The following is a 17267-nucleotide window of genomic DNA, read 5'->3' on the forward strand; positions in this document are numbered from 1 at the left end:
AGTTTCAGCATGGAGGCATGAGGGAATTCCTCCATGACTGAAAATAGGACCAGTATTGCCAACCAGAGCGTAGAACTACGTAGATAGATACGCTTTACACATCAGATGCCGCCTGCTTACACTTCAACTGGTGAAGCGGGAAACCCTCACGCTGCTTATACAATTACACCCATCTCCAGGAGCACTGCACTGTAATAGGGTAATTGTTTGAGTCAACACTGAATCTCACATAGGTTAGATAAAGAAATGCATAGAGCAGTGATCTGTTAAGTGATGCAGATGGAGATTGTGAATCAAATGTGCACTTATGTTTGCCCGTGTAAATATATTGGCTGATCATTAAACACATTCCACGGTGCTAAAAAAAGGGGGCTAAAAGGCTGTGACTAAGTAAGCGTTAAAAGGCACAAGATCTGATATAGAAACAACTATGTTGTGCCCTTTATGTGTTATGTGTTATTCTTAAATTGATTGCCTCCATCTTAGATTACCTGATGCATTAGTCTGTACAGCATCCTGTTTTGTGGGTGAAAACATAGTGATCCAGATAATAAAAATAATAATTTATGTCTGTCATTCTAACAGATAAAACACGCATTCACCTACTTAACAAATATTTTAGACTGACACAATTTTGACTACCATCTCAGGCCCGTTGGTGGTGATATATACACACACTATAGGATTACTTTTACATGGTAAACCAAGCTGTTAATAGCTTTTTCAGAGTTACAATGTGCGGGGCAGAATAACCAACAGGAAGTAAGAGGCAATGCAAATACTACACTTAACCGCCTTTGTGTGGAAATTCTTTTATTGCATTTTTCACATTGCTCAGTTCACAAGGCACCGAGACTGAGACACTGAAAGTAGAATATGATTTCCGGGACAAATCAGGAGTTTGTGGAGTTGTGTCTATTCTATTATTTCATTTTTCAGATCAACTGATAACAAACCTATGTGATTCCAGACAAAAAAAAAAATGGTCTGTTGGGCTCAACTTTACACACAACAACTGTTGAACAAAAGCAGAGACATTTGTCAAAAAATCTCCACAGAATTTCTCAAATATAAAGTAATGTCATTCTTAATTAGACAGCAAACAGATTTTTGGCTATTTGCCGTAATATCAGAAAGTAAATGCAAAATATTAAGATGTGAAGCACAGATTGGGGCCTGTGTATTTACTGATGAATACCAGAAGGGGGTGCTCTATGTCAGTTTCTGAAATTCCCAGTATTTTCCCATCTCTGCTCTTTTTTTTTTTTTTTCTCAGAGAGAATGAACTGTAAACTGACCATGGAAATAATCCATTTGATTAGGATGTTTTCTGATATCAAAACCTTCCCATGTATTGCACATTTAAATGAGAATGTCATCCATTTTTGTTTTCATCATTCCTTGCAAGACGAAAATCTCACATTCTGATCTAAGTCGTACAAGAAACCACGTCTGAGCTAAAATATCACTTTCTTTCCTACTTGTTTGCAACAATCCAGCCATTTCTAGCACCATGGCCACTTCATACCTGTACATATTGTTCGCAATAACCTTCAAGCTTGTCTGCATTCTTATCTTAAAAAGAACGAGCAATCATATTTTTGGTCCAGGGTCTTGGCTCTGTGTAAACGCTGGAGGCTAGGGGCTGTTTGATGTTGTTATGGCTGGCTGTCTGCCGCCTCAGTACTACTGGATCTGCAGGCCCCTCTCATGTCCAAAGGTATTGTGTTGGCTGCTCTTTTGATTATATTATCAACAGAGAGAGAGAGAGAGAGCCAGAGAGAGAGAGAGAGAGAGAGGGAGAAAATTAAGACTCCCACTGGACATGAGTAAACAAACAAAAGTTTGTAGAGTCTGGTTCATCCAAAGAATGTCAGTTATTCAGACTTCTCTGAGGATATTGATGTCCAGTGTTGGGATTATCGTGCTGAATATTGTTCTAGCTTGATAAAACAATTTGCCTGCCCTCAGTCTGCAAGATTGAGGAGCATGTAACGTATTAGAGGAAAGCACATCTTGACAGTAGACATCATAAAACACAATCTCAATGTGTTCTTGTGCTTTTAAATGTAACAGTCCTTGCAAGTGATTGTTAGACAACAATGTACACACTCATAGTTGTGATACATTTAATATATTTTAAGCCACGCTAGGAATGGTAATGTCGAACTGTCTGTCAGTCAGTTGGTCCACCACTTTGGTCCAGACTGCAATATCTCAACAACAGTTGAATAAATTGCCACAAAATGTTGTGCAGACGTTCATGGTTCCCAGATGACTTGGTTATACCTTGAGTTTGCCATGCAGCTGCTGTGAAATTTGGTACAGACGTCCGTGTCCCTTCCAGGATGAATTGTAACAATTTTGGTGATCCCTCAACTTTTCGTTAGGTCAAAACTTGTCCGATCGATCGAACCTTGTTAACGTTATACCTGCTAAATATCAGCATGTTAACATTTTAATTGTGAGAATGTAAGAATGCTGACGTTAGCGTTTAGCGCAATGTGCCACTGTGCCTATTTACAGCCTCCCAGAGCTGCTAGCATGGCTTTGTATTGCTACTTTTTCACAGAATTAACCAGCCGTATCATCTGCAGCTGGAAAAAAAAGGGTGCAAAAAGTGAAAATACACTCTCGCAATTTTGGTGTTTATGCTCAATAACTCTTGGATTTCTGCCTCTTAGGAGTTGAGGCTTCATTTTGAGATTAGTCTTGTTTATCATCTCAGAACAAGGCCTCCCTCTGTGTCAAACTAGGCAAGGAATGGGATCAAGTCAAACTCCACATAATCCGTAAGATTCTAAGATCCACTGGCATTTTTATAAGTCCTGTAGGTAGAGCAGCTGAAGTATGTGCATGGGTTTGTGTGCACAGACAAGAATATGTTTGTTAGCATTAATGCAGCGTGTGTGCGTGTGTGTGTGTGTGTGTGTGTCCCTGGCTGAACCCTTGTCAGCCTCTGCGCTAGGGTATGTTTGTTTGCACGGGGTTACCCTCGTCACAAATGATCCGCAGGGGGAGGTTGGGGACGAGGCAGCCTGTAACGGGAACTGCGAGCGACTTGAAGGGCCATGCTGTTTGCAGGTCGACCAGCCGCAGTACACCCAGAGGAAATCTCATGTTCCTGCCAGCCTACAAAAGTAAACAGATCTGTAACCACCAAGCTCTGGCACCAGGCCTGGGCCACCAGCGCTATAACTAAAGGAATGAATCACATCACACACACGTTCACAGACAAACATGGAGGTGCATGGTGGAATGCACGTGGACACTATTGGATTGCAATCCAGTCTTTTCACATTTTCTATGTGAAATAATTCATGCTAAATTGAAATACAATGATTTCGGTCAGCTTGAACTTCTGTGTAACCACAGCGCACTCCCTCAGTGACATGATGCACATGACCTCCATAAGCTGTCAAGTGTATTCACTCGTTTTCTTAAATGCCTCCGCCTGGGAACTCTTGCTTCATTCAATATTTCAGATAACATCTTTTAGCCACAACGTTTTGAAACCTCCCCTCTCTTTTATGTTCTTTTTCCTCTCCCTTTCACCCTCCTCTGTTTTCCCTCTTTCTGCTTTCTCCTCTGTCTACACATCTGCGGTTATTTATCTGTTATTCTGCGGCAGCAATGTGGTCAACATGTGTCTGGCTTCTCTCCACGCAGCACTCATCTGCAGTCAACTTAGGAATCACTGGAGGACCACAGTAGACCTACCAAGCTCCTTATCGTTCATTCCGCAGTGGATACACACCAGAGAGATGAATTGATGGATTTCTAAGTATCTCCTTGCATATGCGCCTAACATTAGTACATCCTCTGCTAATTGTGTCCCACTTTAGACCTAATGTTCTACTGTAAATGCATAACCATGCTTTTTTTTCTCTCTTGGGTCAATGAGAGCAGCAAGTGAAGTATAGGCATCATGACCTACAGGAATTAGAGTATATAAGAGGAGTATTTGGATTGCCTAAGCCTATGGATTTGCATTACCCTGACCTTTGAACTTTTAATCTCAATGTTATTTAATCCTTTGGAAAGAGTATAGCGTCAGACATCATGATGTTAGGAAGAGATCAACCTAGAAACCACACAGGAGATATATAACTGTTAGCTGAGACATGCAGGGTCTTATAAGGTTAAATTTATCGTACATTTACTGTCTGACGAGTCGAGTGGAAACACTTCCACGTAATTTTGATTTCCATCGTGAAGTGTAGTTTAGCTTTTCTTTTCTGGAACCATAACTTAAAGGAATTTATAGCCAATACTGACAGGTCTCTTGTTCTTGCTTGGTCTTCAAAATTTGGACCCAAACCAGAACTGAGAATCCTATTCATGTAAAATGTAACAGTCTTGTCAATCACTGTCTGGAAGAATGCCTACAACACATTTTTTAAATCCTGACACACGCACGGTTTAAAAAGGCTGCGGCTGACTGTTTAGAAGTCTGGCAGAAAATGTTAGTGCGACTTTTGACTTTTAGATGTGAGCTCAAACTATAAAGAAAACCACTGTTAGACCGAGAACACACAGACGATAAAGCAGAGTAAACTGAGGAAAACGTTTGATGCTGTTAGTCCAAACAGCGACTGCACATGCTGCTTCCATGTACTACCAAGAGAATTCATCCGTGATAGCTGATTGAATCCTGTCATCGCTTGGTTCAGGATCTTTTGAATGTGGAAATGGTAATTTAGATTTAAAAAAATATTACAGTCACATTCCCCGTTGCTTCTCATCAAGGCAGACACTAACACACAAAACCACAATCTGTTAGTTACAGACTATTAAACTGTTTAGCACAGTTTACATTAGCTCAGCTGTGTGTGGACATCTAATACACACCACTCCACTTTTAATAGTCTGACTTGTTTTTGACTGTTACAAGGGAAGAAAAACAAATTCAGAACAACAGTTTTTCCACATTTTTTACAACTTATTCTCTTTCTTGCTTGAGTTAGATGAGAATGTAGCTACCTGTCTTGTTGGAGAGGAAAGGTGTGTCAGGAATGTTGCTCCACTATGCTTTGCTTGGCCCTACTACGCAGTGATTTAAAGTACAGGGAAAAGAAATGAGAATAAAAAGTCATATGATGAATGCAAAGTCTTTATATATTTCTTCAGCATAATTGCAACAACATATTCATAGAGCACTGCAGTACAACATAGAATGAAACACAAACACTTGATGTTGCTGTATGAAGTGATATGAGGCAAGTGGTTTCCCTTTTGATATTGGGTGCCTTCATTTCTCAGTCCGATTAGTGCACCATGTTGAGTATAGAGTCATTTCAAAGCTTCAGTAAACTTAAAAAAAGAGAACAGACAAATAAATACTGTACAACACCATATATGTAATACTAGATTTAGAAATCACAAAAAGATCATGCTTTTTTCTCAACAGAACACTTGATATATGCACTTTCATAGAACAATGCACCATTTCTGGCGAGTTTCCCTTCACAATAACACTATCATTAACAAATGGCAAACATGAGTACATTTTGATAAATCTTTTGTATATAAACCTTAAATAAAGTGCCTTCCTTTAAAATCGGTGATTCCAAAATGTAAATGCGTGTTCGCATGTACACATCTGGAAGCAGAATTCCTGAAAAAAAAAAAGGTTTGGAGCGAACATCCATAGGATTTGATTGGACAGAAAGGGCAAGTCCTGCAATATTCAGATATTTATAAGTAGAATTAAGATTACTGCCACTGACTGTTTGATAAACTGTCACAGGGATGAGCATTGTTTCAAATTTTATGGTCTATACCCTAGTGACGAAATATTTGGTAATGGCAACTACTTCCAATACTCTATGTCAGCTAGAATAAGGCCACGACATGACCTCTCAAGAATGTTTTTTGAGTAGGAATGCCCTTTCTATCTAATCACGTTCTATACATAAACCCAAAGACCTTAAGCCAACAGCTTAAACAGCAATGACATCGCACACAATGCATCAACAACTATTCAGTTATAAGGGTTCCCAACTGCTTTTTGAAACTGCACAAAAAGCATTATCTGTTCATCAATTCCAATCTGGATTACACTCCTGATACCCGTCTACTAATCTTTACCCCAATACACTTTGTACTAGGTCCAATAGTGCTCCGCTGTCGAGGTAAATGAACAAATGTTTGTTTTTTTTATCATGGTCAGTTAGTCCCCCTGAGAACATTGTAGAGACACATCTATGAGCAAAATCTACTCACTGTAGAACTTTTTCTTTCCTACATTTGCACCGTAGAGACTTAGGACGCTGGATTTGCACAGGCACCAACAGTCTGATTTTTAACTCTTTGGCACCCAGATTATATATTTTCCTGGCTGTGAAAATGTGAGGAAACACATGAAATCAATCTGTGTGACAAAACATTTGAAATCAAATGTGCTGTTCCTGTATCATTACTGCCTAAAGGCTATTGTCATAATTCTCACTAACTCAATAATGACAACAGAATGTTTCAAAGCCTTTTAGCTTACCTCTCTGGTTTAGATTTCAAATTCTTGTAACATTGCTAATTGTAGTGTCCCAAAGGATTGACTGAAATGTACATTACTGTTACTGCATGTGGCATCTTTAGGGTCTACTGATCTCCTGTCGTCTTGTTCCCCTTGATACCTTTTTAAAACCTGAAGGATCTTATATTGTAGCAGCATTGTTGGGATATTCATCTGTTGGACTCTGCCCATACATTTGTTTGTTTCATCAAAATAGCCAGCCCATATTCATACATTTCCTACTGTAAAACCTACAAGAAGCATGATCAGGATGTTTACCATATGTTGCTTTTGTCATTCACAAGCACTCCAGGACACCACCAAAAAAGCCAGTAGGTAGACATCATGCTTACACGCACCCAGGAGAGTGTACTGAATATAAAGAGAGAGAGCTTGATGTCATGCCAGATGTGTAACAGGTTGGAAAGCAATGGGAGAACACTGCATTTTTTTTCCATTCATGTAATTCAGTTCAGTTCAGTCGAGCCTGATAGCAGGGCACTGTGCCAAATCCTAACTTGAGACAGCCACACTTCACCATCATTCTTAAACCCCACAAAACTCCCAATTACAAATGTGCATTTCCTCTGAGTCATTAATGCATGGTAAATGGCTGATGCATGCTTTAGACATAATATTACATGACTTTTAAGGTAGGCAGTCTCCTCTCAAATTAGGCCCTCTGACTCTCGGAGTGAAGTGGTAGTTTTGGCTGTAGTCCTCAGTACTCCCTGGCCTCCTCCAGTTCATTCATGAACACGTCTTCATGGGGGTTTTCTGGGCAGCTCAGCCCGTTATTGGGTGGCCGCACTGCATGGAAGCGACTCCAGTCTCCCTTGCACAGGATCCAAGGCAGCACATCCACTTTGAAGTGCAGCTCAGGTGAGAACTCATTGCTGATCAGGTTAGGCGTGCCTGCGCCTTTTCCCCGCGTGATCAGCCGCCCACGATCATCATAACAACAGTGCTGCGCTGCGAGAGTGGACGAGTCGCCAGAAAGAGCTGAGCGGATGCAGCTACGTGCTGATGGCTTGTAGATGTCCAGGCGCTCCTTGGGGCCACTGGCATCACGCCAGCGGAACGGCTGGCCATGAGTCTCATCATAGACACTGACCACAGTGTACCCCACTTCAGAGGGGTAGGAGCAGGGGCAGTTGGGCAGCTCCGCCAAGACCTGGTGGAGGTACCTCTGGAGGAACTCACTCTTACAGTTGAGCCACTTCTCACAGCTGTCCACATCTATTGGAAAGACAACAGCAATACCACATAAACTTTTGTGTTGTCATGGCCAATAATGGCTTGAAATATTTTTGGTCCGAGAAGCTAATCTAAGATATTATGGAGAACTTTCAATAATAAACACTCACCTGTCCCAAATGGCTCTGTGCCATTCTCCATCTCGAAAGGGAAGGGCTCTACCACTGTGTTGACATCACCTGCAAAGAGGAACGTTGTAGATTAAAAACCAGCTGGGACAGGGGAATCCCAAAAGCACAAAAGATGTCTCAATACTCTGGCTTTGTTTGGTGTTTTTACTTCTTAAAATGGAAGTATAATCTCACCTGGACAAGGCTCCAGGTCACACTTTGAGGCTTCTGTCAGAGTGCAAGAGTAGCCACAGGACTTGGTCCTCTTCCTCTCACCATGTCCACATGTCACTGAGCAAGGAGACCAGGGAGTCCACTCATCTGTCTCTTTCTCTGTGGGAACAAAATCCAAACAAACTCAGCCTTAGCTTGTATTCTATATTTCACATGGATCAAAGCTTACTTTGCACTACAATGAAAATTTGTCAGATTTTATTAGGATGAAAGCACAATCATTTACATATTGCAAAAAAGTATCAGAGATTAAGAGAGGATTACATAATGAAAGCATGGAAACAAATATACAGTTACAGGAACTCTATATTGTGCTTTCAGACACAGGTATGTAGTTTATTTAACAAGCTAAAAAGACGCAGCTTGAAAGGGTTGACTGGCATTACGAACACAAGGGGAAAACCCAGCAAATAAAAAACAAAAAAAACACTCTGGAGTTTTGTGTTGAAGTGAACTCAGCACGTACTTCACATTCTAATCCAGAATAAACTTTCAAAGTCTCTGGACTCTCTCAGTCCATACAAATGACAATTTTCTCCTGGTCTGACCTTCCCCATGAAAACCCATATTCTTTTTAAGAAGGCTTCAGTGAAATTAGAGAGAGAGAGAGGCTGTGCTGTGGCTGTCCGCCTCCGCACCATGCTTCCTTGTGGTGTTAATAGCACTGAAAACAAGTCATTCTTGATTAAAGGCGAGGTGGGTGCAGAAATACCAGCTTGGGTGTAGCGAGCACCCAATTTTACTTTGTGGGCGCTGCCAACTCGCCATGTGGCCATACGGGAATGAGGTCTCAGGAGAGTCTTAATTACAGAAGAAGCAAAGGCAGACATCCTTGATTTATGTTCACTGAGTCTTTAGATGTGACCACTTAATAGGCATTGTTGCCCTTTGCTGGCTCGTCTACATGCACAGCACTCAAACAGATAAAGTCGATATGTTGTCACATGGATAAGGAAAAGGTTGGAGAGTAAAACTATCCAGGGTTTAGACACCTGCTATCATATTATAAGATTTTGCTATGACAGTATAGGTCTGACTTCAAAAACCTTGAAAAAAACAAATAGATCTATTTTGCATGGATTTGTTTCTATGGGAAATTTCTTTGAAGAGTGAAGGCTTTAGGCTGTGGTAAGCCCATGATCTGCAGTAGAACTCTGGTCTGCACATTGGCCTACCCAATGCCCAGCCCATCAAACTTTTTCTCTTTCTTTCCTTCTTTCTTTTTCTATCTCTCTTTTCTGCCTTCTCTCCCTTTCTTTCACTTTGTACACCTTCCCTTTTGCTCTCTCATTATTTACTATTTTTACCACTGAATAAGTGGTCTGTGCAAGCTGAGACACAGCAGTTTTCCCACCAGAGGAAGGCAGAATTAAGAGGGGAAAGAGAGCTGTAAAAGTTATGCAGAACCCTGAAAGCCCCCCGAAATTCTTGAACTGGCTCAAAAGGCCGAGCCGCAGAGGGCAGTGAGGGCCGCCAGGGTCTGGGGGGGCCCATGGGGTCCCGGGGAAGGATGAAAGGGCCGGCCGAATGGCCCCTGTCATTCTGTGTTCCCAATCTGCCCTCTAATTGTCCACAAGCAGAGGGCTGTTTTGTCCCAGAGAACAGTGCCGGCCTCACGCTGCCATTAGCGAGCGCATCGGACCCGTCTTCAAAAGGCAGGCCTCTGCGACCAGCACGACCAGTGTCGACTTCAAAGTGCCTATAACCCACAATGTCCTGATGGTCGAGTGCTCAAACTGCCTCGCATGCTGGCATCGTTTGGTTCTCTCTGACTGTGAAGACAGTCGATCATGCAGCCTTCCTAAGCCACTCTGCGGTCCTCCCTCTCTCCTTCTCTGTCTCGCTCACCTTTGAGTTTTTCCATTATCTCTTTTTCTTTTGTGACTTGAGAAATTCAGTGATTGCATTTCCATACTTCCCCTTTTTTACATTTCTTCATCCCTACATCAGTAAAACTCACAAGATAAATTTTGGTAATTTTTTAAAAGCTGTGATCACTTTGATGAAGTCATGTCTAAAACGAGCTGTGTTTGTGTGGCTGCACCAGCAGACAGTCAGTGTACCACTTGGCAAAACATACCATAGTAGCTCTGCATTGGATTCAAGCCTTCGTTCCAACGACTATCCCAGTCTCCGCCTACTCCACTGGGTAAGGGCTCCTCGCTGCCGTAATCCACTAAGTAATCTCCATCCTCCTCTTCCTCGCCAGTTTCCTCCACGCCTGACCGGCTGTTGCTGTCCTCACTGGAATCAGCATCGGTGTAACTCCAGAAAAGCGGCCAGAAAAGCTTCTTGCCTCCGAGCCAATCTACTGTGGAAGAGGGGGAGGAGGAAGAGGAGGGTAGCCAGTCTTTTTCCTTGGCCAGGTCCATCTCTACCTCCATCTGAGGGTCGTCCACCACCTCAATGGTTACCTTCATAGACAGAGAGAGGGGTCTGTATGAATTTGAAATAAATATCAACTGAACAACTTTCTCCTAAAAGTTTAAACTAGCAAACCAAGACTCCAAATTGTCGGGTAATTGATAATCCAAACTGGCTTTAACAGTGAGTGGAAGCCAATGACATAATAATAAGTATTAAACAAGCGATTGAACTGTCCAGTGTTGCTATCTTAATTTTGCCACAAAGTAAAGCACCACCAATGATTTTGTGTAGCTTTAGCAGTTAAGTTACAAGTTCTTCTCAAGAAATCAACCGTCTCAAATCCTCGGAGGAGTATTTTAGCAAGCAAACCCACTCCCCGGATCTAAATCAGCCAGCCAGACGTGAGCATGAGCATTCAGCCAACCAAACGATCCTCTCAGGGAGAGAATGTGAGCATTTATTCTGGTTAACTACCTCTCATTACCTCTATATGACTCATCTTAGATGCTGCAGTGCTTCCAAGGGCCTGCTTTAGCTGATGTGAAGACCAGGCAACAAGGAGACTACACAGGAAAACTATCTTTTTGTAATTGTTGGGAGATGAATTTCACAGTTAGGAAAGAAGTATGATGATTGGGAACCGCTTTCATTTGTTTCTGCTGGGTATATCGAGTCTTTTAGTCGAAATACTGTATGCTACATCTGGTCTATATGCTACATGAAAACTCATCAGAACATTTCATCGGTTGCTGTAGACATGGGCCGGCATCATTATGTCCCTCTAACCACATTTTGATTACACTGGCCAGAGTTGGAAAGGATAACTGCCCTGAGATAAGTTAAACAGAACAACTTTTTTGAACTTTTTGGTTCAATTTAGAAGGAGATGATGAGATCTTAATGGGTGATGCTTATGATTACAGAGCACTTTTTCCTGTATTACACTTTGATTAAATAGTAGCAAATAAAAGACACAAAGAGATTTCTAAGATTAGACTGAGAGATTGTTAGTTTTGTTATGCATTAAGGAAATAAATCAGTACAACAGAAGACAAAACAGACCAGTTCTCCTTTGATAAATGGTTTTCAACTAACCCATAATTTACCAATTATTGGTTACCATATGGTTATAGTAGACAAACTAAAATGAACCCTCTCCCCACTCACCTGTATGTTGGGGTTCTGTGAGTTGATGTCAGCATTGGCCAGGTCAGGGAAGTTCTTGAGATCCAGGATGAAGGGTTTGGTCTCCTCCTCGGGCTCTGGCTGTGGAAGAACACCGACGGAGCGGTGCTGCGGGTGGGACCATCTTCTCTGGTGGCTGTGGGGCTCGGGTAACAGACTCTGCACCTGGTTCTGCTGCTCCAAAGCATCAGGAACATATTGGACCCCGCCGCTGTGAACTGGGTGGCCGTGAGCCTGATGGAATGAACAAGTTAAGATGTAAGATAATGTGTGTTTTTTTTTATCTGGGCCACTAACAAGAATCCAATGGAATGATTTTAAAGAGGAATCACCAAAGGAAAAGTGGATGGCAGCAAATGCCCTATGCGCAGACATCACCTTGAATAATGCAAAGGACAAGGGCAAATAAGACATCTGGCCACTGGCGACTTTTAGGCCACTGACAAAAAAAGATCTATCATTTATAGTGGCTTATTAGTGAGTATAAAAACAATTAGTGCTCTGTTTCCAGAAAGAAACCTTGAAAACGTCTACCACTTCACAGCTTGGTCAGCAATTCCAGAGAGTCCCTGAGGCATCCAACTACCCAGCCAAGTGACCAACCAGCCTTCGTTCATTTCAATCTCTTTTTTTTTTCCCACAACAGTCATGGCATCCAGGCCGTGGACAAAGAGGGGCCTGTGCCAGAGAGATCCTCTTTTAGCTTTAATGAGAGGGCCTGGGAGGCGTGGGACCCCTGGGCTGGTGCGAGTGTGTCTGAACCTGCCATGCTGCCGCCACTACGACCACCACTTATCTTTTTACAGTCACTCAGAAGGAAGAACAACAGGAGGAAACGCTGATCTCTGAGGTTAATAATGACAGTATAATGTTGGGGAATTGTAGATATATGGACTATATCTGGAATAGAGTCACTGAAAATTGATTTTTGGTTGGTCTGATTCTCCAGCGTTCATGTGTCTATTTCATGTCCAATAGCACACATGTCTATTTCGTTGGTCAAAACCAAAGTCCAAAGCCTCTAATGAACCCTTGTCTGCCATTCACCCATATCTATATCATCCAGAATATGCTAAACTGGCCCAAACATATGACTGGACAGGCCTTTAAGATTGGACCACAGCCAGTTTGTGGTCTGCACAGAACAAACCAGTGGCAGTTGCAGGGCTAAAGAGGACAAGAAATGTCTGGATTAATGACCAAACGGTTGATGATTTATGGTTATGGCCTCTAGAACAGGGCGTACTTTTCAGTGGTTGCCTGTGATTGTCCCATAAAGAAGTTATGTGGTCAGACAAATCCAAGCATGTGAACACATAATGCCTGTTTAGAGGAAAAGCCTGTCAAGCATGATAAATGATGGATGAAGAGAAGTTGGCCCCCTCCCCAAATATCTATAAACTGGTGGTGACAAGTAGATAACCTTTTTGGAAAGCTCAGCCTTTCCTTGTAACTTAATACACTGTTGTCAAATACTGTAGGGAAATATTACAAATATTGCAACACATTTGCCACATTTTTGCCAAGAAACATCAATATCTTTTTAAACCGACAGGGGGCTGCATTTAACAAATTGTTTCACAAATCTTTTCAATTTCATTGTTCAAGAGACTATCCATACAAACGTTGGATGTTTCAACGTTTGTAAGTAAGTATGCATACATGTCATATATTTTATCATAACAGGTTTGGTGTATTTATGTGATTCCTTACTTTTTTAGATGGTTTTGCTGTTGTTTTATCTAAAACATTAGTTAGATAGTTTTTTTTTCTTGTCATGCCAAACATTTAGTCCATCCAGACACTGTTTTATGTTAACCTACAGTACCAATCAAAAGTTTGGACACACCTTCCCATTCACTTGTAGGAGAAAGTGTGTCCAAACATTTAGCTGGTACTGTACTTTCAGGTAACGTGTGTTTAAGTGCAAAACATCAAATGCACCAAATAGCAGAGGATAGAAATGAAATGCTACAAGCCTTAAGTTTTTCCTGGTAAAGTGATTTTTATTCCTCATCTCCCGGGTTTTTTGTGTAATCGTGAATAGCAAACTCTTTGTGCACTGCCAGGTTTTAAAAATCTATTTACATAGGACTGCACCATTACCAAGTTTTCACCACAGATAACGCCAATCTAATTTGTTATATTTGGAGGCTAGAGCAAGAAATTATAAAGAAATAATACCTAAAAAGAGCTAAGCCTTTATATCTTGCTATAAATATGTGAATAGCGAGACATAAAGGCCTCTTCAGCTGCTGTCTTGTTACACCTGATATACAGTCAAACGTTTGGACACACTTCCTCATTCAAGTAAATGAGGAAGTGTGTCCAAACTTTTGACTGTTACTGTATACTGCCTGCTTTAATTGGACAAATCCTCCAGCATGATGCTCCATTTTTACCCTTTTACTTGCCTGTTATCAACACAAGTGGATCGTTGTCAAATGTGCCCAGCAGTTACAATATTCACTTATACACACCTTACATTCACACACATGCCCTGACACCTACAGACTCACGCAGACACACAAAAGTTCAGAGTCACGAGGGAGGCTGCATACTTTCACACCCTCCATCTCGTCTTGTTACACATCTGGATCCTGTATTCTTTCGCATTGTATATCACTCTCCTCCTCCTTTCTTCCTCCCCCTCGTTCTCTCTGATCCTGCTCTCCTCCTCTCCGTAGTGGGGCTCTTCTGATCAAAGGCCCGCTGGCTGATGGCATGCAGTGTGTTTAACAGGGAGACTATATGGATACATTTGGGGACCTCAGCCTGGCCTCAGACAAACATGACAGAGAAATCCACCCTTTTGGCAAGGCGTTGTGTCCTCCTTTCACTTGATTGAAACGACTGGTTCCATTTTGGGCTACTGTCATCGCCACTGCTGATGGTGACACACATTCAGGTTCGGGAGAGGGGGTCGGGAGACGGGACGAGGGCAGCAGGGGTTGAGGTGAGGGGTAGGGACAGGATCTGGAGGGGTGTGGGGGGCCAGGCTGGGAAGGCAGGCGGTGTGGCAGCCCTGATTTATGTGCCCGCAGATATCAAAGGCCTCTGCACTTGGCTGTTTCCAAACCATTACAGAAGAACAATAAACTATGGGCGCTCTTTGATCGCCATCTTTCGCAAATGGAAAAAAAAAAAAAAAAAAAAAAACGGGACAACAAATGCATGCCTGGTAGAATCGGGGTGAGGTTGTAGAGGTCGGGGTGGAGGGTGGTGGGTAGGGGAAGAAAACAGACAGTGCAAACAGGTCTCAATATTTGGGAAAGAGGCCACTTCAACGCAACCCCCCCTCCTCCTCCTCCTCCTCCTCCTCCTTCTCCTCTTCACAGAGAGATGGGGGTAAAAACCAAAAACAGGAAATTCCACATTAACACAAAAAAGAGCCAATGTAAACAATCAGATGAATGACACTTGACCCCAGCTCCAATGTGAGAGATGCAGAGGGCTCGCCTTATTCTAGTTACATAAGCATCTCGTTACTGGGCACCCGCTTTACTGAGCTTCCCCCCTCCTCCTTCTCTCTTCCTCCGCTAATCTCTCCTCTCCATCCGCCACTTACGGACACACATCCAGCAGGTCACGCCGGAGGTACAGAGTCACCAACTGCAGCCTTTTTGGTGAATGAAACGAACAATCACACAAGCCACAGTGAGATCTTTTTTTTTTTTTTTTTTTTTTTTCTCCTTCTCACTAATCATTCCCTTCTCCTCTTCCCTCCCCTCCTTTTCCCCTCTCTGTCTCTTTTTGCTTTGACATCAATCAGACACATGATGAGAGAGAGGGAGAGACCCAATAGGGCATCCATGGGAGGCCACACAAGAAGGAGAGTTCAAAGGCAAAAACTGAACCCCGACACAAACACACACAAACAGACTTTGATATCCAAATATGTCCGCGTGTAACACAAACATTCCCTTAGACACACCACACACACACTGCACAGCGTGTTAGTGTGTGTGTGTGTGTGTGTGTGTAGGGAGTTTGGATTTATTATAGCACAGTGTATGCCCAGTGATGGCAAACCTTACTATACATGGAGAGAGAAGCTGAACAATAGAGACCAACATGCACTGCTGAGGAAATCACATTCTGTCATTTCAGCTCATTTAATTGATTGAATCTTTAGATTTAAAGTGATGGAGGGTGATGGCTGAATAAGCTATTTTGCTTTTTCTATGACATTCACATTTTAATAAACAAACGTGAACAAAGAAACGTAGGAGTTGTGTCTGGAATATAACTTATAAACATGATTTTCATTCACATAATTTTCCTATAACAGTTAAGCACTAAAATGTATAGTTTTTTCTATAATATTGCCGATGTTAGGCCTATTATAATATTGAGATTGTTATTAGTAGCTTTTTAAAAAGACTATTAAGCAATAAAGGCGCCAGAAACTTAAGTTAACACACACAGAAACACATTTCTTAACAGTTTCAACGATTCAACAGACATTAGCTAATTAGCTGCAATTAGATACTACGTTTTGTGAGCGGCAGGTGTGACTTTAGTGATTCAAAGTGTCGCTATAACTTGCTTAACTTAAGGGGGGGAAAAAAGAAGCCAACACACAACCAGTGTCTGTAGAAAACGTACCTTGTGGGCAACATTCTTGTGTCTGGTAGGAAACCCTGTCCCCAAACTAAAGAGAAGTATGGACCAAATCACAAACAGCATCTGAAATCTCCGCGCGACCTCTTGACGCATCTTCTCTACTTGCAGAGCTTCCTGTGAAGGTTTGGGGAAAGAAAAAAAAAAAAAGTTCTTTGGAGGCTTTTCTAACACTCTTTTCTCTGAATTAACTTGTTGGTTTTAGAAGAAGCTCTTGTGTCCCGTTTGTCTTCCGTTTGTCAGCAACTTTGACTCAGAACAAATGAAGTTTTTAGGCCTCCTCAACTCCCGAAGTGTCGCACTTTATGAAGATGCGCGCCAGCGTCCAGAGGTATCCCGCGCGCTATCCATATCTGGCACCAGCGCCTCGCGCAGCAACTGTCTGTCCGTATGGCGGGTCGAGCTCAGTGCTTCTCTTCCCCATAAAAGCCACAGTTGGGAGAGCTTTAAGTACCAGAAAGAAGCCAAATACCCCACGTAGAATCTCCCCGTCCGCACCGGCGCTCGTTTATTCAACTACTTTAAACTGTGAGTCACTCCGTCGTGGGTGGGTGGGTGTTTTCTTCCAATACATTGACATCTGGAGTTCATAGTATGCAGTGCGTTTTTGCTATCTGTCTGATGCGTTAATCCATCATCCAGCTGAAGTTCATCCACCGGTTCTAGCGAATGTGTTTGTCTATGTGTGTGTGTGTGTGTGAGTGTGTGAGAGAGAGTGTGTGTGTGTGTGTGTGTGAGTGTGTGTGTGTGTGTGTGTGAGTGTGAGTGTGTGTGTGTGTGAGTGTGTGTGTACCGCCCAACCAACCGGTTTCGGTAAACTTGCCTTTTACGCACGCATTCAGTGGGTCGATGCTGAAGGAGTTGGGGGTGGGATGCTCATTGCTCACAGCTGTGTGGAGAGGAGGTGCGTTGGGTCACTGGGGTTCTTGTGAAGGTACAAGGTTTAGGTTCATTATAGCCAACAGTGGTCTAGGATA

At 42.3% G+C, this 17267-nt stretch overlaps 1 protein-coding gene across 1 annotated transcript; it reads right to left on the reverse strand.

Annotated features, from left to right (window-relative positions):
- Window positions 1-5097: 5097 nt before the first annotated feature.
- Window positions 5098-17020, reverse strand: ism2b (isthmin 2b). The gene is made up of 6 exons (XM_044330037.1): window positions 16276-17020; window positions 11650-11901; window positions 10196-10529; window positions 8077-8214; window positions 7882-7950; window positions 5098-7753 (listed from the first exon to the last, which is right to left on the reverse strand). The coding sequence occupies exons 1-6, from the start codon at window positions 16384-16386 to the stop codon at window positions 7236-7238; spliced, it is 1422 nt and encodes a 473-aa protein (XP_044185972.1). The 5' UTR covers window positions 16387-17020; the 3' UTR covers window positions 5098-7235.
- Between the last annotated feature and the right edge of the window lie 247 nt (window positions 17021-17267).

Source organism: Thunnus albacares, chromosome 16, assembly GCF_914725855.1.
Source record: "Thunnus albacares chromosome 16, fThuAlb1.1, whole genome shotgun sequence".
Classification (NCBI taxonomy): domain Eukaryota; kingdom Metazoa; phylum Chordata; class Actinopteri; order Scombriformes; family Scombridae; genus Thunnus; species Thunnus albacares.

What these genes read in the sequence shown, in the direction of transcription:
- ism2b (XM_044330037.1), bottom strand. Translation starts at nt 16,386, where the DNA reads ATGCGTCAAGAGGTCGCGCGGAGATTTCAGATGCTGTTTGTGATTTGG. An exon ending in ACAAGAATGTTGCCCACAAG is followed by an intron (nt 11,902 to 16,275) that starts GTACGTTTTCTA and finishes TCATTCCATCAG; the next exon opens with GCTCACGGCCACCCAGTTCA. An exon ending in TGACCTGGAGCCTTGTCCAG is followed by an intron (nt 7,951 to 8,076) that starts GTGAGATTATAC and finishes TCCTCTTTGCAG; the next exon opens with GTGATGTCAACACAGTGGTA.